The sequence below is a fragment of the Oryx dammah genome, unplaced genomic scaffold (genome assembly GCF_014754425.2).
Source record: "Oryx dammah isolate SB20612 unplaced genomic scaffold, SCBI_Odam_1.1 HiC_scaffold_18, whole genome shotgun sequence".
In the NCBI taxonomy this organism is placed as follows: Eukaryota; Metazoa; Chordata; class Mammalia; order Artiodactyla; family Bovidae; genus Oryx; species Oryx dammah.
The window spans coordinates 98,052,638-98,077,404 of record NW_024070202.1 but is presented as its reverse complement, the minus strand read 5'-3'; the positions used below and the strand labels follow the sequence as shown (position 1 = coordinate 98,077,404).

Here is a 24,767-nt window from a genome sequence, read left to right as displayed (position 1 = left end):
AGGCTGTGAATCACAGCCACATCCTCAAACCTTTGCATTCTGAGATAAGCTGTAAAAAACAGACCCCTCTTGCTTTTCCTCACAAACACAGCTTTTTACTGGAACTGCCCCAAATGTATTCAGTAGCATTGTTGTGTGCCCTCTAGACATTAGAGGTGTAAATACTGCCTTCTTGTTATATTCTGGAAGCTCATTCTGAAACTGTAGTCATGTGTAAAAAAGAAAGAAAGAAAGAAAGAAAAGAACTAGAAACATCTCTCAAAATTGTCTTGACTTTTCCTTTGATGATATGATATTTACTAAACCACAAGGTGGAGGCTGATGACAACAGAAGGAAGAAAAATGCGAACATCCTTGGCAGCTAGGACTCTTCTGATACATGATTTTGAAATAAATAATGAAGTGAAAACTCCTAAGGCTGAGCCCCATCCACCAAAGCCCAGCAACAGCCAGCACCATCGTGACAAACAGTAGCAGTCTGGGGGTCTCTGATGCTACCCCGTGCCTCCTGGCCTGGAGGTTCTGGAGATCCGTGGGGTTCGGGGGAGGGCTACCTGTCGGGGGGTGGTGTTGGAAGGCCATGAAACATAGGGTGTCCCTCATGTGGGATGGGTCTCTGGGGCATGTGTCTGGTGTGGGCAAGGAGAAAAATCCATACCCTTCCATAATCAAGTGAAATTTATGTTATATATTCTAAAAGTTAAAGACTCAACAATAAATATCCTTAATACTTTACCCATTCAGTGTCATTCTGTGTTCTTTGCAACAAACACGACGACTCCTTTCCTTTTAATATCTATAGCTACATCTATATACACAGATACCTGAATCTCTTGGAGGCATGGCTTATTTTTTCTTGTTTACTGTGACTCACCCTGTTTTTTAAGGGTATATTTGAAACACTTTCCAGATGTTTACTATGAGTTTGCTTACTTGTGTGTACCAGGGCACACAAGTGGATGCAAAAAACATTTTTTGGAAGAAGGTAGGGTTGGGAGAAATCTTGCATTGTACTTGTGTACATAAAACAAGCCTTGTTCAATTGATTTGTTAAGAGTTGAGATGAGTGGTCCTCCAGCTCCTGGAGAGGTATACTCCTGGCATGGCTTCTGGCCTGTGGATTTCTTCATACATAGCAATAATCTTATCTCAGACCCCTCCAGACCTGTGGTCTTATTTCCACCAGGGAAGAAGAGGCTCTGCAGGTGAGTGACGTGTGTATGGCCTTAAGAAGGGTTCACGTGTCTGTGGGCACATGGAGAGATGATCTGTTTTTCAGGGGTGGGTGTGGAATGTATATTGAAGTGTGTCCTCGTCCACGTGTACCCATCAGAGTGGGGAAGTGTGACTGTCCACAGCAGGTGTGCAGGGGTGGGGTGTGCCAGGGCTGTCTGTTAAGGGGGACTGTGACTTGGAAGGGGACAGGCTGGCTGGGGAGTGTTCCATAGAGGGGTTCTGGGTGCAGAGGCTGAGTGTGTGGGTGTGACTGGTGCAGCTGGCAAGGTGTTGTGAGTTTCTCCTCTCTAGGTTTGTCTCTCTTCACGAAACAGCCTCAAGCTCCCTTTAAAGAAAAGATCTTAACTACAAAATTCAAGTTAAAGATGATGATATCACAGTGAAGTCATGCATGTTAGCCCAGGCAGTAAAAGTGAGTGCTTTTCCCGTACACAAGAACTTTCATAGTGAGAGTAAAACTAGAAGACTAAATACAGCACAGACATATGGTGATTCCTTAGACTAGGGACTGCTGGACTTACTTGATTACAGACAAGGTAAGGTCTGAAACATCAGGGGAGGCCGCGGGGCACTGAGAGCAGTGGAACTAAATCAAGAAAAAATGCCCCAGACTCCACCACGAGAAATTAACAGCAGTGTGGGGAACTAGTTGTCTTTCAACCCAAAGAGTCCTAAGAGAATGCTTCTTACTAATCAAGATAAATCCTCAGATTTCTATTATGGCTTTTAGAAATAGAAAGTCTCAGCATACCCTCGGTACATTAAACCGAACTTCTAAAATATAGCCCTAGGAGAGAAAATCCTAAAGAATTTCCAAGATGTTCTTCTGAAAAGATTAGAGAGAAAATGGCCGAGGGACCACAGGGCTTTCTTACTTGGCTTCTCTGTGAATGCAAGAGAAAATATGTACATGTATAAAGCTGGTCATTCACAATTAAACTCAGAGCAACTGCAGAGTCTGTGCTTACATGCTCCACAGTTGCCTGCACTGAGGTGTAAGCCAGGTCTGTTATCTGAGGATGGGGCAGAGAAAGGACAGATGAAGGAGCAGGGGGGAGAGAGGAGGGAGCCTCCGCCAGTAAGAGCATCACTGGTTGGATGGTAATCTTTCAAAAGCAGAAACAGAGGTTAGTCCTTAATCCTGTCCTTCACTAGGCTTCAAGGGAGGAAAAAAAAAAAGTGGTGTAGGATTAATTTAGTGATAGAAAGAAGCGATGATAAGATAAACAAAATTAAGGCCCATGCCTGAAAAGAGAATAAAAAGGCTTACAGATTTATCAGTAGTGATGAAGATATGAGATACTCTTTAACTGAAGTCATGGATGGATAATGTATTGACATTAGCAATATACCTTTGACAGATAAAACACACTAGGGTTGTGAGGATTCCCTTTGATGCGAAGGGCCAAGAAAGAACAAATAAATTATTTTTAAGGAAATGAACTCAGAGACAAGGTTGTTGTGAATTACTACCGATGACTAGATGATCAGGGTTTCAGGGTGGTAAAGCCTTAAATTGAATAAAACTGTCCAGAGCTTCTATGAAAGGGACCAGAGCAGGATAGTGACCCTCACCCAGGAAAGCCACAGACCTCAAATAAATGAAGAATCTTCTCTGATCTAATGTCGAGGGCTTCCAACTGCGTTAGTGACCTGCCTGCCGGCTCTCTGGGACTGAGGACTTCTCACACAGCGATGTTTCAGGGGAAGGTTAAGGCTGTGTAGGTGTCCAGGGCAGACCAACTGGCTGTAATGGTGTGTCGAGTCACAACCATTAGAAAGCACCAAAGACAGCAAACAGAGGGAGTGGTCTGTGGACAGAACACGCCAACTCCCTGGAAGTGCTCAATTCATAAGTTAGCTGTGTAACATCAGTTCTGTGGGAGTCGTTTATCTTGAGTAAAACCTGATCATAAATAGCACCACCTGACAAACACAGATCTCAAGAATTCTTCACGGTGCTCTTTCTTCCATTTTCTTAAAACATCTCTTTATTCGGTTTCATTGGAAATTTACAGTATTTTCTCTAAGATCATAGAGCAATGTGTGAAGGATGATATATCAAAGGTACTAAAAACACAACTCAATGAGAATACATCCATGTAATTGTTCTCTTTCTTATCATGCTTTCCTAATACTTCAGCCAGAGACCATGTATTTCTTGTGCATTACACATAAAGAGCATTCTTACCATGTTTTGCATTTCATCAAAAACTTCTTGAGAGATAAAATGATAATCAACCCGATCTCCTTCTCCAAAGTAAGGCGGTCTGGTTGTGTGACAGGCCCTGAAAACAGAAAGTAGATAACTCCTGTCTCTTTCTATTAATTTGAAATTCAAAATGGAAAAGGTTTGGCATAAAGTATGTTTTAAAAAATTAAAATCGATCCACAAATCATAAAGTAACGTAACCATGAAAACCCTGATGTTTGGCAGTGTTAGACACGTCCACTTGCTATACTGTATAGTGAAGTGAGTGAAGTCGCTCAGTCGTGTCCGACTCTTTGTGACCCCATGGATTGTAGCCTATCAGGTTCCTCCGCCCATGGGATTTTCCAGGCAAGAGTGCAGGAGTGGATTGCCATTTCCTTCTCCAGGGGATCTTCCCCACCCAGGAATCTGAACCCGGGTCTCCCGCATTGCAGGCAGATGCTTTACAATCTGAGCGACCAGGGAAGCCATACTGTATAGGGATTATACAAATTTTGGATTCAGTTCAGTTCAGTCACTCAGTTGTATCTGACTCTTTGCCACCCCATGGACTGCAGCACACCAGGCCTCCCTGTCCATCACCAGCTCCCGGAGTTTACTCAAACTCATGTCCATTGAGCCTGTGATGCCATCCAACCATCTCATCCTCTGTTGTCCCCTTCTCCTCCTGCCCTCAATCTTTCCCAGCATCAGGGTCTTTTCAGATGAGTCAGTTCTTCACATCAGGTGGCCAAAGTATTGGAGTTTCAGCTTCAACATCAGTCCTTCCAATGAACACCCAGGACTGATCTCCTTTAGGACGGACTGGTTGGATCTCCTCGCAGTCCAAGGGACTCTCAAGAGTCTTCTCCAACACCACAGTTCAAAAGCATCAATTCTTCAGCACTCAGCTTTCGTTATAGTCCAACTCTCACATCCACACGTGACTCCTGGAAAAACCATAGCCTTGACTAGACGGACCTTTGTTGGCAAAGTAATGTCTCTGCTTTTGAATATGCTGTCTAGGTTGGTCATAACTTTCCTTCCAAGGAGTAAGCATCTTTTAATTTCATGGCTGCAGTCACCATCTGCAGTGATTTTAGAGCCCCCCAAAATTTAGTGTTGGATTATCAACACTAAGTTTTCACTTACTGTTCTTTACCACCTTCTGAGTCATGACCTCTGATATCACATCATCAAACTTTAAGAAATAAAACAATATTTATCACCCATATACTTTTCACCCAAATGTTTTCATACTCTCCCTGGTCTATGGCTATTTTCTGGAATGCTCCCTACCCCATTCGTCTATCTGGTTAGCCCACTTGTCTTCAGGACTCAGTTTAAGTGTTACTCTCCAAAGGCCTTTCTGGACCCTCTGCGGCTGGGTTATGCACCTCTTCTTTATCCTCTTGTAGTCTCAATGCCTGCCGCCAACTCCTCCCCCACCCCCTTGTTCAGGACCCCATCTCCTCCATTGCTGGAGGGTGGAGACCAGCTTGTTCCTCATTCCTGCCACACTCGTCAATCTATATGAATTTCCCAAGAGAATCCATGATTCCAACACTGTACGGAACTCTAAGCTCAACCAGAGAGGGCTTTTCTGCCCGCTGTCTGAAATAGCATCCCCACAGCTTTCTCGATGGCTCAGATGGTAAAGAATCCACCTACAATGCAGGAGACCCAGGTTTGATCTCTGGGTTGGGAAGATCCCCTGAAGAAAATGGAAAATGGCAACCCGCTCTAGTATTCTTGCCTGGAGAATTCCATGAACAGAGAGGAGACTGGCGGGCTAGAGTCCATGAGTGTCAAAGAGTCAGACACGACTGAGCACACACATGCACGCAACCCAGCTCACCACACCCCAATTACTGTTACTCCTTCTCTTTTCTTTTTTTTCCTCTTTTCCCCAGGAGGATGTATGAATCACACAGGGAGCACGTTACGTTCCTAAAAACTTTTTAAATTAATTTTAAAAATTCTCTGCCATACCACAATGTGAACCACCCATAAGTATACATATGCCCCTCCTTCTTGAGCCTCCCTCCTACCTCTCCCCATCCCACCCCTCTAGGTAGTCAGAGGGCACTGGGTTTGAGCTCTCTGTGGCATAGAGCAAATTCCCACTAGCTAGCTGCTTTATATATGGTAATGTATGTGTTCAACGCTGTTCTCTCAGTTCATCTCAGCCTCTCCGCCCCTCGCTGTATCCACAGGTCTGTTTTCCATGTCTGCGTCTCTATTCCTGCCCTGCAAGTAGGTTCATCCTTACCATTTTTCTAGATTCCACATACATGCATCAATATACGATATTTGTTTTTCTCTTTCTGACGTACCTCACTTTGTCTAACAGGCTCTAGGTTCATCCATCTCACTAGAACTACTCAAATGCATTCCTTTTTATGGCTGAGTAATATTCCATTGTATATATGTACCACAACTTCTTTATCCATCTGCTGAAGGACACCTAGGCTGTTTCCATGTCCTAGCTATTGTAAATAGGGAGCACTTTATCTTGTTCATCTTATCTGCCACTGCATTCACAGTGCCTGGCCCATAGTAGGCATTTACTAAATATCTGTAACATGAATGAATTAATCAAACATGTGAAGTGGACAGTAGCTGTGATAGGCTCCATTTTAAGATGACTATAAAATGACTTGCCCAGGGACTTCCCTGGTGGTTCAGTGGTTAAGACTTGGGAATTTTCACTGCATGGGGCTCAGGCTTGATCCCTGATTGGGTAACTAAGATCCCACATGACAGATGGCATGTCCCCACCATCAAAAAAAAAAAAAAAAAAGACCTGTCCAAGGCCACAAAGCAGGCCAATACTGGTCCCGGAACTAAACTGTGACTCCCAACTAGCCCAGGACTCTTTTGATTTCAGACATGCTGACTTCCCAGTGCTAAGTTCTGGGAATGCAAACTGATTTTTAGATTATCCTATGGCTTTAAAACAGGAGATGCAAATAGCTAGACAAATGATATACTATTTCATTGACTCCTCACAAAAGGATATGAGGTAGGTATTATTGCCATTACCATTACCACTGTTATTACCTCATTACTACTGTTCTCATTTTACAGATGATGAAATTGAGACACAGCACTGAAGTAACATGACTCAGTAACAACCACAGGATGACACTGAAGTCAAGTCCTTTTAGGATCACACTAAGAGGCAAGAATACACAGAAGAACTGTACAGAAAAGATCTTCATGACCCAGATAATCATGATGGAATGTGAAGTCAAGTGGGCCTTAGAAAGCATCACTATGAACAAAGCTAGTGGAGGTGATGGAATTCCAGTTGAGCTATTTCAAATCCTAAAAGATGGTGCTGTGAAAGTGCTGCACTCAATATGTCAGAAAATTTGGAAAACTCAGCAGTGGCCACAGGACTAGAAAAGGTCAGTTTTCATTTCAATCCCAAAGTAAGGAAATGCCAAAGAATGCTCAAACTACTGCACTATTGCACTCATCTCACACGCTAGTAAAGTAATGCTCAAAATTCTGCAAGCCAGACTTCAGCAATATGTGAACCGTGAACTTCCTGATGTTCAAGCTGGTTTTAGAAAAGGCAAAGGAACCAGAGATCAAATTCCCAACATCCAACGGATCACTGAAAAAGCAAGACAGTTCCAGAAAAACATCTATTTCTGCTTTATTGACTATGCCAAAGTCTTTAACTGTGTGGATCACAATAAACTGTGGAAAATTCTGAAAGAGATGGGAATACCAGACCACCTGACCTGCCTCTTGAGAAACCTGTATGCAGGTCAGGAAGCAACAGTTAGAACTGGACATGGAACAACAGACTGGTTCCAAATAGGAAAAGGAGTACGTCAAGGCTGTATATTGTCACCCTGCTTATTTAACTTACATACAGAGTACACCATGAGAAACGCTGGACTGGAAGAAGCACAAGCTGGAATCAAGATTGCCGGGAGAAATATCAATAACCTCAGATATTCAGATGACACCACCCTTATGGCAGAAAGTGAAGAACTAAAGAGCCTCTTGATGAAAGTGAAAGAGGAGAGTGAAAAAGTTGGCTTAAAGCTCAACATTCAGAAAACGAAGATCATGGCATCTGGTCCCATCACTTCATGGCAAATAGATGGGGAAACAGTGGATACAGTAGCTGACTTTATTTTTCTGGGCTCCAAAATCACTGCAGATGGTGACTGCAGCCATGAAATTAAAAGACGCTTACTCCTTGGAAGGAAAGTTATGACCAACCTAGATAGCATATTCAAAAGCAGAGATATTACTTTGCCAACAAAAGTCTGTCTAGTCAAGGCTATGGTTTTTCCAGTAGTCATGTATGGATATGAGAGTTGGACTATAAAGAAAGCTGAGTGCTGAAAAATTGATGCTTTTGAACTGTGGTGTTGGAGAAGACTCTTGAGAGTCCCTTGGACTGCGAGTCCAACCAGTCCATCCTAAAGGAGATCAGTCCTGGGTGTTTGTTGGAAGGACTGATGCTGGAGCTGAAACTCTAATACTTCAGCCACATCATGCGAAGAGCTGACTCATTTGAAAAGACACTGATGCTGGGAAAAATTGAGGGCAGGAGGATAAGGAGACAACAGAGGATGAGATGGTTGGATGCTATCACTGATTCAATGGACATGAATTTGGGTAAACTCCGGGAGTTGGTGATGGACAGGGAGGCCTGGTGTGCTGCAGTTCATGGGGTTGCAGAGTCGGACATGACTGAGCTACTGAAGTGAACTAAGAGCGTAAAGTCACAACCTCAAAATTTTCTCCATTTCAAAGTAAAAAACAAACCAGCTTTTATAATTCATACTATTGTTCCCCTGCCTTATAGCCAAGAACTAACAATAGTATAAATGTAAAGGTTTTAACATCACACTTAAACTGCATACTCAAAAATGTGCACACATTCTAAGAGAAGGCGGTCCAAAGACCATGACCTTTGTTGTGCTGTTTGCTCGCACCGACATCTCTTCCCACCATTTGGCAGGGACCTGAGACCCTCCGTTGGTTGGTGTCCTTGACAGTCAGGACAGAGAACTCAGTGTCTTCGCTTTGGGTACTGTGCACCCTTAGTGCAGCCTTTACACACTGTACTGAATTTGCATTTTCCAACAAAGGAATTGAGTGGCAGGGATTTTCTCAAAATTGCTAAAAGAAAGACAAAGCAAAGAAGCAATCTGAAGCTTCTGGGCAGGTAAATAGAGGGATGGCTTCACTGACGTGGAGAATGCTGATGACAGAACCGGCATCCACTGTGGAACTTTCTATTAAGAAGGACCTGAGATGACCTACGGTTTTTTTAATCTGTCATCCAGTTTTCACATAGAGAAATGTTTGCTCTGTAGCATGCTGTCCAAACATGAATATCTTAAAAAGGAAATACTTCATAGTGAAAGCAATGTTCATTAAACTTAGATAAACATGATACCAGATAAAGAAATTTGCTTGGGCCATCACCTTTAATATCTTTCCTCTCCCCGGTCTAAACATAATTTCAATTGTAATTTACATTTCTATGAGTTTATTTTTACTAACTAACTTACTAGTTAAATCATGGTAAATTAGTTAAAACCTGGTTTGTGATGGGAGCCATACTCCCTGTTAGTTTTATTTAACAGACAAAAGAGCTGAGTTAGCAATTAACCTCAGACTACAACACTGGTGCTCATAGTCTAAGGGTGAGTTACACATCTTAAAGGTGGATTCACTGGCCAGCTGTCATCTAGGATCCTAACAAACCAAGTCCGTGGGCTGGGGGAGATGATTAGGACAGAAAGGAATCTGGAAAGCCAGGCCAAATAATGAAATGTCACTACATCCGGGAAGATATAAGAGGAAGAAGCAAAGATATCTAAGAAGAGCTAGGAGATGGCTGAGGGAGTAGAATTTTTTTCAGTGTGATTCAGAAATGTACAGATTTAGAATCTCAATTCTGGACCAGATTGCCTCAAGAAATAATGAACTTGCTACTGCAAATATTTAGGCAGAGCGCATTTTGGCTGTGAGTGCATCCAAATTCAAGCACATTTATAGAATGCCATATTGTGAGCAAGGGAACTGGGTGTTCACAAATGTCCAGGTATTCTGAGGGTGCTTGGTAGGCATGCCGAATTGGTCCCAATGCCCAATGCAAATGTGTATCAGTAAGTCACTGGATACAATTTAAGAGATCAGGAACACAGAAGATTCCAGCATATGTGTCTGACGATCAAATTCCAGGAACTCACTACTCAGTCCACTTTCCAGTAACTATATACCACTTTCTAGTTTGTGCCACCAGCACCTGTCACTATATCCTCCCCAGTCTCCTAGTTTCCAGCCTTCCCTCCCCAAACCCTTTCCCAAACTGCCCACAGGGGCCACTTCCTAAAATGCAGCTGTGACCCTGACACTCCTCTGCTTAGAGATCCTTTATGGCCAGACCCCTGACTTTTTCTCTGGTCCCATCTTCTGCCATCTTCCTCCATGCTTCACGCTTAGGCAGGCTACAGTGTATAACACTCTCAGTTAATCAAATGCGCCTGTTGTTCTTTCTGCCTGGACTGCATTCCCTGCTCAAATCTCACATCCCATTTACCCCTGATTTCTTCTGTCACAGAGGTTCTTCACTTCCCTCATCATAGCACCCATCAAACTATCTTGTTAGATGGCTTTAGTTAACTGAATCTCATATAGGTTGTAAGCTGCCAGGAGAACAAGACCCATGTCTGCTTGCTTCACAGTTTTATCGCTGGAACAAAGCACACAGATAGTGCTTAAGAAACACCGACTGAAAGAGTAAACAAACCATTGTACTAGTCTGTCACATCTGTATAAAGGGGCATTAGATTAGACGGCACTGGGGAGCTATAGCTCATATCATCTCATTTAGCTCAATAGCTATGAGTCTCTGACTTACCATATTATTATGGAAAAGGTTATAAAAATAAAGATTTCTCTAAGAAGAATAAAGTTTTGCTTTCATGCCTGTTCAGATCACTTTCAAGGCCTTAAATCTGGAAGATGAACAGGCGTGCTGGTATTGTTTTATGTTTCTTTCATTATCCAGCAATCTTCCAGGAAGCTACTGATCTGTGCAGTAATAGTAAGACTGGAAATAAACGGAGAGACTCAGAAGGCAAGGCCTACCTCTAGGCCATGGATGCATACTCAGTTGCTCAGCCATATCTGACTCTTTGTGACTCTATGGACTGTAGCTTACCAGGCTTCTCTGTCTATGGGATTTTCCAGGCATGAATACCAGAGTGGGTTGCCATGCCCTTCTCCAAGGGATCTTTCTGACTCAGGGACTGAACCCGCATCTCCTGCATCAGCAGGCAGATTCTTTATCAGTGAGCCACCTGGGAAGCCCCATCTCTAGGTCACTTATAACTAATACTGGTAAAGAAAGAACATCCAGCCTATTCCTAAAACCAAGAACAAATAGTAAAATCAGATTGAGGCAAGAGAACAATCTCTCAGCCATGCCAATATTTGTTATACCACTGAGATACATTTTTAATATTTATACATCTGGATATGCAACTCAGTATGTGAGTATTTCATTGAACGTCATGGTCTTGGGTAAATGCAATTTTAAAAGGAAGACAAAATGCCAGGAGAAAATGAGCTAACTAGGAGGGAAAGAAAAGATTCAAGCAAGCGCTAGAGAAAGTGCCCTTGTTAATGTTTATGTGTTTCACAATGAGACTATATTCAAGCCTTTTTTTCCCATTTAATTAAAAATCAATAAAATTTATGTTGGCTGAAGACTAAAATAAAAGAAAATCTAAACAAGAGCAATGGCTTGCCCCTGAGGATATGCTTTGGTTTTATCATTTGTTTTAATTAGAAAGTTGCCGCATATCATCATAGTACTATCTGACTTTCTTATTGCATAAAATTACTGGTTTCCTAATACTCTTTATGGTCCAATGATATGCTCTTTGGGCTCCCCAGGTGGTGCTCGTAGTAAAACAACTCGCCTGCCAGTGCAGGAGATATAAGAGATGGGGGTTCTATCCCTGGATTGAGAAGATCCCCTGGAGGTGGGCATGGCAACCCATTCTGGTATTCTTGCCTGGAGAATCCCATGGACAGAGGAGCCTGGCGGGCTACAGCCCAAAGGGTTGCAAAGAGTTGGACACAGCTGAAGCGACTTAGCAAGCACGCATGACATGCTCTTTGATCCATGCCTTGGTGAAATTCTTAGAATGACCCTCCTATTTACAAGCCCTGACCTCTGCCTCCATGAAGATGCCAATGTATGGTCAGACAAGGCTTTTGAGCCCATGAGGAAGGTGGGAGGGTGACTGCAGGTCTTTCCACTCAGGTATCTTTCTACTCGCCACTAATCCTATCCAGAGGAGAAAAATAGCAGTGGCAAAAGTACCATTAGAGGAGCAGGAAGCTAATTTTAGGAATTTTGTTTTGTCATCCTGTGCCTCCAGACAAATTGCATATGATGCTAACTATTTAAGGTCTGAGTTCCCCACCTTCAGAGTCTCTCCGTTTATTTCCAAATACATTACAGACATTAAGGCAAGGGCCTCATCAATATTGTTCCCATTGCATCTTCAGGGCCCAAAACATGGGAAGAACCCAATAAATCTTTATAGAAAGAATGGATGGACAAATGAATGAATCTCTTCATCTCTCCATGTGCCCATCAGTGGATGTTGGAAAAAAAAAAACACCTATGCTTCTTAGCACAGGAATTTCCACTGAATTTTGCATGTAATACCATTAATTAACTCATCCATCCATTCAGACAATCACTTAGTCATTCATTTAATAAATATTTCTCATGCAGTTATAAGTGCCTGGCCATCTGCTGAACACTGGGAACTTAGTCGTGAGCAAAGCTGGCATTGGTCCCCACCCTCACTGGGCTTACAGTCGAGCAGGGGAACCAGGCATTAAGTGCATCATCAAAAGCATGATGGACAGACATTTGTAACAGTGGAAAAGCAGGATTTAATGAAAATGAACATTGGTGGGGTTGAGGTGGGGTCTATCCAGTGAGAATGTCAAGGCCAACTGGATAAGAACCTTGATGATGACTTAACAGACATCTCCAAGAACACATCTGGCCCTACATGCCTCAGAGAGTAAACCACAAACAAACACGAAGGATGGGCTCTGAATCATTTGCAACAGAACTGGTGTCAGACATGTGAAAGGACTTCTAAGCAGGAAAGTCTTGGTTCATGTAAGTTACTTTGGTTCACTATAAGGTTCCAAGTTTACACATTAGCACCATAGTCAGGAGATAACTTTTTTGCCCTAATTTGATCATCCATTCATTATGCTCCACTTATCTTTCGAAGCAGGTTCCATACTGCTGTATAAGCATAAAGACACTCTGTACTTTTCAATTCTGATATTAAGTTTTATTACTTTTTGTTGCTTCAGGGTGTTTAGAATAGATTAATGAGTAAATTCTTCTATAGTATTTGTTTCCTGGAGTTGTTAAAATGATGGATATAATTTTAGACCTCTAAATAAATGAACCTGTTTAACATAGTGTTTACATTGTTTGAACACGTGTAGCTTAAGGGAAGGGACTTGTCTGTAACAGCATTAGAACATAATTTACATTTCTTTTTCTTGCTGTCTTATGTATCTTTGCAGTCACATTCTCAGCTCACTGAGAAACATCACTAATCTAAAAGTAAGGTCTTTGCTATACGTAAAAAAGGAAAGAGGAAACCAGCTGAAAAGGCCACAGCGATAACTCTAAAACTGAGCCATGGAAACCTTTAAAAAGTCTCTAAGTCCAGCTGATGATTTCCTCGGAAGGTTCTTGTGTTTTGGCTATATCTGGCTATTTTAACTGAGTCATTTGGGAATCACACAGCGAAATATCTGCCCCAGAAAACTGAAAGGGTACTGAATCTAACCTGAGGGTAAGGAAAGGAGCTCTTTGGCTGTCATTTCTCGTTTCTTCCTTCTGAAATATGCCTCCAAAGAGAAAGGCCTGAGCGGAAATAAAGCAGCTGACATGCTGGCAGCATGCACTCCGACAGTGATGAGGAGAGGCTGTGACTGGAGGGCAGACCCACCCCCCACGCCCCCAAACACAACGTTGTGATCCTCGAGTCACACCACATGGCAACATGAGGCCATACTCCAATACCAGGAGGCTTAATTAAAACCACGTGTAGTTCCAAATCTTGGAGCAGGATTTTGGCTGTGGCTGAGTGCATCAAAACATTTGGAGGGTTAAAGTAAAAAAAAAAATAAATAAATACAGTGTATATCACAGTGTAATAACCAGCAAAGCAGCTCATAAGCCTTCTATGCATGTTTTTTAACTTGCTTAAAATTAATAGCCATTGTGAACAACAGCCAACATTTTACAGCCTTAGCAGCCAATAAACTCACCCGTATCTGAAGTAAGTGCTGAACTGTCTGCAGAGGCGGTGAGCGAGTTCTCGTTTACCACATGCTTGAGGACCAGCCAATACCAGCATGGGGTACGGGGCATCCAGACTAGGCAGGGTGCTGCAATATAGGGCAGAGCAGGCACGGGCGTTAATGCATCCGGCATGGAAAGCTGTCCACGGCGCAGTCACGGTGAATCCGGCTATCTGGCACTTGCTATATACGCAGACATGGTATGGAAGGACGGTCCTACCTCCCAGAAGCAAGTTGATTACAAAATAGCGAAGAATTTACTTTAACACCATTTTTAGAAGGAAAAACACGGTAGGAGAGATATTCATTTCTGGTTGATGGAGTTTTCCCCCAAGAAATTCAAAATGAAAGAAATAAGACTTGCCCTCTCAGAGGTAAACTTTTTCATATCTTTTTTTTTTTTAATAATTACTTTATTTTAATTGGAGGATACTTACTATACAATATTGTGATGGTTTTTGCCATACACCAACATGAATCAGCCATGGGGTATGCATGTGTCCCCCCATTCTGAACCTCTCCTTCCACCTCCCTTCACACCCTATCCATCTGGGTTGTCCCAGGGCTCTGGGTGCCCTGCTTCATGCATCGAACTTGCACTGGTCATCTTTTTCACATATGGTAATATACATGTTTCAATGCTATTATCTCAAATCATCCCATCCTCGCCTTCTCCCACTAAGTCCAAAAGTCTCTTCTGTGTCTCCTTTGCTGCCCTCAATGTAGCATCATTGTTACCATCTTTCTAAATTCCATATGTGTGCATCAATTTACAGTATTTGTCTTCCTCTTCCGGACTTACTTCACTCTGTATCATAGGCTCCAGTTCTTACCTATTGATTTAGAACACTGATGTGGGGACTTCCCTGGTGGTCCAATGGCTCAGAATCCTCCTTCCAACACAGAGGATGTGGGTTCAGTCCCTATCAGGGAACTAAGATCCCACGTACCACGGGGCAGGTAAGGCTGCACACAACTCGAGAGGCCTATGTGCCACAAATACTGAGCCCTCAGGCTCTAGAGCTCAACTGCTGAAACCAGAGAACGCCTGCATGCCACAGCGGAGACCCAGGACAGCCAAAATAATAATAATAATAAAGATAAAATGGCAAATTTACTCTAAAAAAGAACACATGTGTGCAAAGAAAATAATAATCACTAACATTTACATAAGCAATTACTATGTGCCAAGCACTATTGTGGGCATCTTACCTGCATTACCTCATTTAATTATTGCAGGAAGCTAATGAATTCATTCTCCCCACTTAACACACGAAGAAACTGAAGTACATAGGGGTTAATTAACATGCTCAAAGTAACAGCTAGTAAGTAAGAGCTGGTATATGAATCTAGGCATGGCTTCCCGGTCTAAAAGACCAATTTGGGCTAATTTACATAAAATCTCTTACAACAGGCAGAGCTGAAGTGTGTGGGTTTCACTCATGACACAAATTCTAGAAATACAGACTAAAATATAATATTTTGAAAACAATATGGCTGAGGTGTAGATTCTATGAAGCACGGGGGCAGCACAGCATAAGTTTTCAATCTCTCTGAACACTCACAGAAAAACAGAAAAACTTGAGAACAGAAGTCCATGGTAAATGTGGATAACAAAACCAGACGAAAAGCCACAAAGCCACAAGACTTATGGCACTGGAATCTGTGCAGAAGGAAGGAGGAGGGAGTGATGGGCAGCATTTGAGAACAACGGAACCCCAGAACAACAGGTATCCAGCGAAAAGCAGGCAGGCTGGAACTGTACACGCCCAAAAGCCTACACTTGAATGCTCATAAAAGCTGTATTTGCAGTAACCAAACAGAGATCAGCCCAGATGTCCTTTGAGAGATGGTTGGTTAAACTAATGGTGGTGTATTCAACAAGGAATACTACTCAGCAACACAAAGGAGTGAGCCATTGATACATTTAACAGCTTGGATGAATCTCCAGGGAATGAGGCTAAGCAAAAAAAAAAAAAAGTCAACCCTCAAAGGTTATACACATACTATATGATTCCATTTATATAGGCTTCTTGAAATGACAACATTCCAGAGAAGGGGAACAGATTATTCGTTGCCAAAGGTCAGGGAAGATGAGAAGGATGGAGGCAGCTGTTGCTATTAAAGGGAAGCAAAGGGATTCACGTGACAAAACTCCTGTATCTTAACTGCAAGTATGTTGTGCTCAGTCATCTCCGACTCTTTGCAACCCCATGGAAGGTACCCATCAGGCTCCTGTGTCCATGGGATTTCCCAGGCAAGAATGCCTGAGTCGTTGCCATTTCCTGCTCCAGGGGGCCTTCCCAACTCAGGGATCGAACCCACGAGGCTTGCATGTCCTGCACTGGTAGGCAGATTCTTTACCACTGTGCCACCTGGGAAGTTACCCATTTCTATCTTGACTGGAGGGCTGCTCATGTGCATCTACACTTGTGATAAAATCGCACAGAACTAAATGTACACGCGAGTCCACGCAAAACTGGTGAAATCTGGTAAGGATGATGGACTGTATCAATGTCAGGTTTCTGGTTTTGACATTCCACTATAGCTAAGCAAGATACTACCACTGAGGGAAACTGGGAGAAAGATATCTAGACTGTCTTTGTATTATCTCTTACAACTGCATGTGAATCTAAAATTGCCTCAATAATTTTTATGTGATTAAAGAGAAAAAAATTTGAAAGAAGGTGATGAAAATTGAGAGGCAAAGAAGATCTACTTCCTAAAGAAGAAAACCAAAACCTACAGAACAGAGCAAATATTACAGACTGTCATTCCAGAAAAAAGATTCCTGAAAAAAAAAAAAACAACAACAGTATACAACATACCTGAGAATATTAGCCCAGAACAACTGGGCTAGAAATGCTGTAACAATAATACTAAGGCATAGTCTAGTGAAATTGCTGGACTTTAAAAAGGCAGTGTGTGCTCAGTTGTGTCCAATTATTTGCAACCCCATATACTGTAGCCCACCTCTGTCCATGGGATTTCCCAGGGAAGAATACTGGAGTAGGTTGCCATTTCCTTCTCCTTAAAAAAGGCAGAAGTGGGGGTAATTATTTAGCTAGAAAGAGAACACACGATTTATACAGGAAAGAAAATTAAATTGTCATCACATTTTTGACAGCAATTTTTGCACAAAAAGAAAATGGAGAAGCACTTTTAATATATTCAAGGAAAAAAGTGTGAGTCATGGCTTTTATATACAGCAAAAAATGATTTTCAAGTGTAAAGGGCAGATAATCGTCCATATTATCAACATGGACGATTTCGAGAGATACTGATTACACAGCCCTTCCTAAAGAATGTGCTAAAGAACAAGCTTCATACAACTAAAATGACTCAAGAGGCATCACTATAAGGGCTGGCAGTAGGCAATAAATATGCAGTTACCTAGAGAACTAAGGCTAAATGACAACAAAGGAGAAAGTACAGTGTGTGATGGATATATGTTCTGACAATATAAATATAGTGCACTGTTTTTTAAATGGAGTGATTGACACTTATATGAAATATATAGAGTAGGCAAATTCATGGAGACAGAAAGTATATTAGAAGTTACCGGGGGGGTGGGGGGGAGCAGGAAATGGGGAATTATTACCTAAGGGCTACAGAGCTTCTGTTCTGGGTGATGAGAAACTTGGAAACAGATGGTGGTGATGGTCGCACAATACTGTGAATATAATTAAGGCCACTAAACTGTACACTTCCAAGTGGTTAAAATGGCAAATTTTATGTTATATATATATATATATGTGTGTGTATATATATATAACAGAAATTTAAAAAATGGGGGATGGTTAACAGGAAGAACATCAGCAAAATGGTTTTATTGGTATTCTGATACTGTTGTGGTGTAATATGGGACATTACAAAAAGAGTAACCATGGGATGTTCTAATTTCATCTTCTTCAATGTCTTTGGTGAGGGAGAAAAGGAGATACAGATATAACACAAGTGAAGTTCCGTAAAAGCTCAACTGTAGTCTTGAAGCTGAACTGTATCAACTGAGGAGGTATTTTACTATCTATTTATAGATAGAGCTACCTAGATGCAGATTAGATAAACATGAAAGATTAAGTAGATGTAATAGGCAGGTACAAATAGGCAAGATGGATGGGTAGATGAATGGATGGATAGATGGATAGATAGAAAAAAGAATCAGTAGACGGATCAGTGAATGGAAGGAAGGAAGGAGAGAGGGAGGGAAGGAAGGAAATCCATTCCTAGCTTCTGTCCACTAAAACACCTACAAAACAATGACCAACCCAGTAGTCAAGACTGTCTCTAGTGCCCACATTGTGATTGGGAAATACCATTTCTCACTAAAGCGAACTAGGGCTTCTTGGAGAAATGGCTGATTTCATAGTTCGGACAAGGCTTGGACAACATCAGTTTGGAGAACCCTGTCATATGAGACAGCAAGAAAGCCATCACTGACTACCAGGCCAGGGTCAAGACAATATGCAAAATCCATTTTCATATTGGATCCTCACTTCAGTCTCGCCAGGAGAGAGGACAGTGATTCCATGGTATCACAGCCTAAAAGTTCCAAGAGAAAGAGTCAGGGTTTCTTTCCTGGAGGTTGACTTCAGGGGCTGCCAGGGAGCTGTGTCCTGAGCGAGGGTGGGAAGGACATGGCATGCCTCCTCCTGCCACCACGAGCTTTACATCATGAACACTGCTCCATCCCAGGGCATCCAGGGTGGCTTGGCCATTTGCTATTCTCTGACAGCCAGAAATGATCAAGAAATGTGTGTTTATCAGACACTGCTGTAAATTTGCTTGATACATATTTTTATATAAATGTACCCTAAAGCATGAAACAACTAGCAATCTCATAAACTAGAAAAGAAATACAATGAGGACAATAAATGCCCTTCTTTTAAATCAAATGTGCTTTTCCAGATGTATGCAAATAAATGATAAATCATTTCACCTAGAGGGCTACCATAAATATATAAAACTGTCAACATCTACATGATTAAATTACATGTAAAAAATCATGTCCTGGATGCAAAATAAAACATTTTCTCTCTGTGGGAAACCAACCGGGTGAAGTACAGGAGCAGACCACATGAAGAAGAGGAGCCATTTATAACCCAGAGATTTTACAAGTATTTTTAAAATGCCTTTGGGTACTGATAGAAATTCTGTATTATACTTATAGTGTCAATGGCCATCTGCTTCAACAGAGTGTTTAAAAAGAAATGGAGAAATTGTGGTAAATTTGTCTTCAAACTTAGAGGTGAGGGTCTCTATTCCTGTGTTCAGCCAAGCTGGGTGACTCCTCCCTGTGGGGCTGATTGCAGCTCAGTGCAACCCCTGGAAAGGCTGTTTCAGTTTCCCTTCAGCGAGCAGGGACTCTAGGGACTCTCTAATATAGAAGCTGCGGTCACGAGTGCTCTTTGGCAGGGGTTTCTAGTATCCACTCACAGCTAAGGAAAAATTGTCAGTGGATGGAGACCATCACAGTTCTCTGCTGATGAGACAAGGGTCTGAGGTTCTCTCCTATAGCAGGTATGTCGGCAAACTCTTTTTCCTTTTTCATTTCACCATCCTATGTCACAGGCTTCCCTGGTAGTAGCTCAGCTGGTAAAGAATCCGCCTGCAGTGCAGGAGACCGTGGTTCGATCCCTGGGTCGGGAAGCTCCCCTGGAGAAGGGACAGGCTACCCACTCCAGTATTCTTGGGCTTCCCTGGTGGCTCAGCTGGTAAAGCATCCACCTGCAATGTGGGAGACCTGGGTTGGGAAGATCCCCTGGAGAAGGGAACAGCTATCTACTCCAGTATTCTGGCCTGGAGACTTCCATGGACTGTATAGTCTATGGGGTTCACAAAGTCGGACACGACTGAGCGACCTTTGCTACCATGTCACAGGCTAGCCACCATTCAAGAGTCCAGGTGAAAGAGAGAAGTGGAATCCACGTATCGCCACACTTGGGAAAATGCCAACAAGGGAGTCCCATGTTTGAACATGTGATGATGAGATGCTATATCTGAGGCAACACAGCCTGTCAGATGAAGACCCGATCCCTTCCTCAGAGAGGTGAGAAAGCAATGGGTCACAAGAGAGATGGCTAGGGCAATGAGGAGGTTGTCCTGTGCTGACCACCCCGAGTTCCACCCAAGGCGTCTCTCAGAATACCTGTCAAAGATCCGCTGTGGCTGCATCACGCTGTTGACCACGTGGGTCATGTGGTCTTGGGCCGCGACCACTTCCGGGGGAGGGTTGTATTTATTCACGGCCGAGATCTTTTCCAGAATTAGAAATGCAAAGGGGAAAAAAAATTCATTGTACAAGAAAGACAAGACTTTCTTTACCGAAATGTTCTAGACATGCAACCAGGAATCTGCGTTCACGTCTACTCTAGCTTTCCTAAAACCTAAAGAATGATAATTATTTTAAAATATTGAACTGGAACCCCTTGGTCACCTATTTCTTTATATTTTCTGGTTTGGGAGGGAAAAAGCAAAAAAAAAAAAAAAACCCCTCAAATGTCTAAGATTACCTTTAATACAGTAAACATTTCAACTTTTAGTAACAGAAGAAGTAGTAAAATTCTTAGTTCTAGATTCCAGGTAGCTGTTATTGTAGAAGTTTTCCTCCTGCCATCATACCAAGAACTATTCCTATTATCTCAAATTCTACTAAACCTCCTCCTCTTTTAATATAACTTTCTCTTTTCCAAAGATACAGGCCTTTTCCTCATGACAGACAGTTGTCTGTTCCCCAGCTTTGCTAGCACTCTAAATACAGTATACTTGTCTACCACATCTTTATCTAATGTGTGGTTTTGAATGTTATCCCCCTTGCAAAACATTAAAGGGAAAGAGAAATCTAATAAGTGCCTCTGAGTGTGAGAAATAACAGACCAGCATCTATAACTATTTTTAACCAAGATTTCAGAAAGGCATTTATGAACTGGAATATATCTGCCTCTCTGCATATTTATACCTGCTTTTTCACTCCCATCTCAAATTTGCATCGGGTGTAAGAAACCCCTCATTAGTGGAGATTTCAGCTGACACCTGTCACGACAGCATGACAAATTGGCTACCATAGGTATGGTGTGGGGAGGCAGGTGCAAGCGTTCAAGGTCTGGTTACTCTCAAGTTGTGTGTCCAGAAAAGAATCATTATCTTAAAGAGGAGAATAAAGGATTTAAAACACCAGGGTAGTGATCTGAGTCCTTTACAGTGATGTGGTAGAATGACATTGTAATGCATTTCATTATTAAGTGAAGATCTAGAGGAACACAGTATCACAAACCTCCCACAAACATAATTTTCCAAACTTATAGTCAGCCTTACAGCTGCCAGCCTAGGTACATGCAGGCTGCTTCAGTCTCCCACGGCCAGTCTCCTTAGTGTACCAAAAGCAGGCCTTTCACTGCGTTTGTGTTGACGCTCAGCTCTGCAAGGGTCAAACAACTAGAGTCTAGACAAGGACATGCTCCTTAAATAAATAATGAATGAGCATACTGTTATATGCTCATTTCTGGATTGCAATGGTCCTGCAGCAGACGGCATGAGCTTTTGAACCTATCAACTCATAAACACATGAAATATGACTATATACCTTTTCATCCACTTTAATCTTCTTCTGATCCAATTCTGTTAATCGAAGTAGCATAAAAATGACGAAGGACCAATAGTCAGGTTTTTCCTGTTTAAAATATCAAGAGGGTTATTTTGTTGCCTTCCTTTCCCCAAATTAATAAGCAGTAGCAGTCTGCTTTCAGGAGCAAGGCCTTTTACCTACGAATGCTGTCATTCACACACACACACTAGGTCTTTACATTTTCACAATTGCAGTCCCCTTATATTAACAACTCAAATGTAGGCTCTGCCTTGTAACTTATAAAGCTTTTCAAATGTGTGATCTTGTCAATCTCCCTGTGAGATAAGCAGGACAAACCTGATTATCTTCATCTCTAAAGAGAAAAACACCTAAGGCTCAGGGAGGTGAGGTATTTCATCTAATGTTCCATGGCCAGTGATTGAAACCCTATCTTCTAACTTAAAGGAGTTTCATTATTATAATAGTAGCAGTCCTTATTATTAATTCCTTGTTATTTCTTTGTGTTGTTTTATATTAATTTTGTATCATTAATTATGAATTTGTTTTACAATAATTAGATGATATTCATTTTATAGAACAATTCCCTTAATACTCTATCATCTGCTGTGTTAGGATTACCTGCTTTTTAGAAATATAATTAGTTATGTTGTATCAAGAAGCTATGTCTCTTTGAAGGGAAAGATATTAAATGGGTGATGCATTTTGTAGATGAGAATACACACGAAAGGAATATACAATGGCATCTTTTGTATACTTCAAAGTGCATATGTGGGAGGGGTTTATAAATAAATGAGGTAACATGTGTGAAAGGGTTTGTGCTATTTATTTATGCAAACACCTGGATGCTCTTTATGGGTCTGGAACTGGGAGGGATGGCCACTTTAAACCCCTTCCTCTCCAGGGGATACTTTTACATTGTCTGCCACTATTCCCATACCAAGTACTATGTTCACTTTCAGACTGTGCTTTTCATTTTTCATTTTGATTTTTTGCCTGCCTAGTTATGTTTCTCAAGTCATACACGCACAAAGAAAGGTACTCAGAGATACATACAAATTCAAGAATCTACGGCAAAGTGAGCGAAGGATATAGATTCAAAGGGGAAAGAATGACAATTGCACAAAAAGGGAGGGAAACAGAGTTGAGCAGAAAGGATCTATCATTGGTGACAAAAAAGAGAGGATCCAGAAAAAAGAAAAAGTCTGGATATTTGATATCCAAAGGTGAAGAATCACTAGGAAATATCTGATTTTTTCCTATAATCATTTTACAATGCCAGTTTTACCGCAATCCCCAGGATAATTTCTTTCGGTGTCTAATCTTAGACTTCTCCCTGATATAAAATAGAAGCCACATTCCATCTACACCTCAGGCATTCTTGCACTAAAAAGACATTGCTCTATAACCTCAATAGCTCCCTCTTGATAATCTTTATTACCGCGTGGATGAGTCACAAATGTCATACAGAGTAGACAACTAATATTCAATTTCAGGCTTTACCTGCACTGACGGTGGAGCACGGATGTGACTTTGCTTACCCTTCTAATAGAGAATGGTGATAAACACAGTGTATTCATATTCTTCGTGTTCTATCAAAAGTATTTCATAAAAAAGAATTCCAAGAATTCTCATTCCTACTCCTCACCCCCAAAACAAAGGACGTCTTACCTGAACTGGATTTCTCAGAAGATTGAGAACTCGAAGGAGAGGTAGGTTTTCAATGTATTCTATTTCACCCAGCTCAGCAATCTGTTTAACCAAAAAACAAACACACACACATAGACAATATTATTAACAGGCTAAATGTACCGAGACACAGAGAACTTAATATAAGAGGAGCTACTTTAGATTCTTTAAACTCAACTTATTTTACAAATTGCTCTTGTGAATATCTACCTTTTCAATAAGAATTCCATAAAGTCACACAAAACAAGGGAATTACTGCATGTTCCTTCAATAAATGTAAACTCACAGCCACATTTTCTTTTCTCCCCTCTGGACGGAGAACAGTGAGGTAGAGAGATGTTCCTCATCTCATCCATATTTAAGGCAGGAATAAAATAGTATGTGGAAACAGAGAAAATGCAAAAAAAGGCATGCAGGGGCTACGTGGCTCTCCTATCACTTATCCTGTCTAGCATCCAGTTCCCCAGTCCCCTCCCCATCACTGCTTCTGCTGGTTATTGTGGTTATTTGTGACTGGGGAAGCCTTCTTACTGCATGTAGCTCTATCATGTTATCAATGAGGTCACTGTTTTAAGAAAAGATAAAAATGGCAAGTTGTATGACATATTTCTTGAGGTCAAGGTTACATGACTTCACCTGAAAACTCTTTGCTAACTGTACATTTATGAGTTATACATAACTCTTGAGAAGACTCTCAAGAATCTTCTCCAACAACATGGATTGAAAGCAACAGTTCTTCGGCTGTGTAGATCACAACAAACTGTGGAAAATTCTTAAAAAGATGGGAATACCAGACCACCTTACCTGCCTCCTGAGAAACCAGTATGTAGGTCAAGAAGCAACAGTTAGAACCAGACATGGAACAATGTAATGGTTCAAAATTGGGAAAGGCGTACATCAAGGCTGTATATTGTCACCCTGATTATTCAACTTATATGGAGAGTACATCATTTGAAATGCCAGGCTGAATGAAGCACAAGCTAGAATCAAGACTGCCAGGAGAAATATTAATAATCTCAGACATGCAGATGACATCACCCTTATGGCAGAAAGCAAAGAGGAGCTAAAGAGTCTCTAGGTGAAGATGAAAGAGGAGAGTGAAAAAGCTGGCTTAAAGCTCAACGTTCAAACAACTAAGATCATGGCATCTGGTCCCGTCACTTCATGGCAAATAGATGGGGAAACAATGAAAACATTGACAGACTTTATTTTGGAGAGCTCAAAAATCACTGCAGATGGTGACTGCAGCCATGAAATTAAAAGACACTTGCTCCTTGCAAGAAAAGCTATGACCAAACTAGACAGCATATTAAAAAAGCAGAGACATTACTTTGCCAACAAAGGTCTGTCTAGTCAAAGCTATGTTTTTTCCAGTAGTCATGTATGTATGTGAGAGTTGGAGCATAAAGAAAGCTGAGCGCTGAAGAGATACATTTGAATTGTGGTGTTGGAGAAGACTCTCGAGAGTCCCTTGGACTGCAAGGAGATCCAACCAGTCCATCCTAAAGGAGATCAGTCCTGAGTGTTTACTGGAAGGACTGATTCTGAAGCTGAAGTTCCAATACTTTGGCCACCTGATGAGAAGACCTCACTCACTGGAAAAGACCCCGATGCTGGGAAAGATTGAAGACAGAAGGAGAAGGGGACGACAGGATGAGATGGTTG

General features: G+C 41.6%; 1 protein-coding gene across 4 annotated transcripts in view; it reads right to left on the bottom strand.

The window, feature by feature from the left end:
* Positions 1-24,767, bottom strand: part of LRGUK (leucine rich repeats and guanylate kinase domain containing) — a 109,610-nt gene that overhangs the window by 48,219 nt on the left and 36,624 nt on the right. For all 4 annotated transcript variants that reach the window (XM_040260895.1, XM_040260897.1, XM_040260896.1 and 1 more), the window contains 5 exons: positions 23,085-23,165; positions 21,414-21,500; positions 19,980-20,086; positions 13,799-13,918; positions 3,428-3,524 (listed from right to left, as the gene is read on the bottom strand). In XM_040260895.1, coding sequence (XP_040116829.1) covers positions 3,428-3,524; positions 13,799-13,918; positions 19,980-20,086; positions 21,414-21,500; positions 23,085-23,165 — 492 coding nt within the window. The remainder of the gene's footprint in view (positions 1-3,427; positions 3,525-13,798; positions 13,919-19,979; positions 20,087-21,413; positions 21,501-23,084; positions 23,166-24,767) is intronic.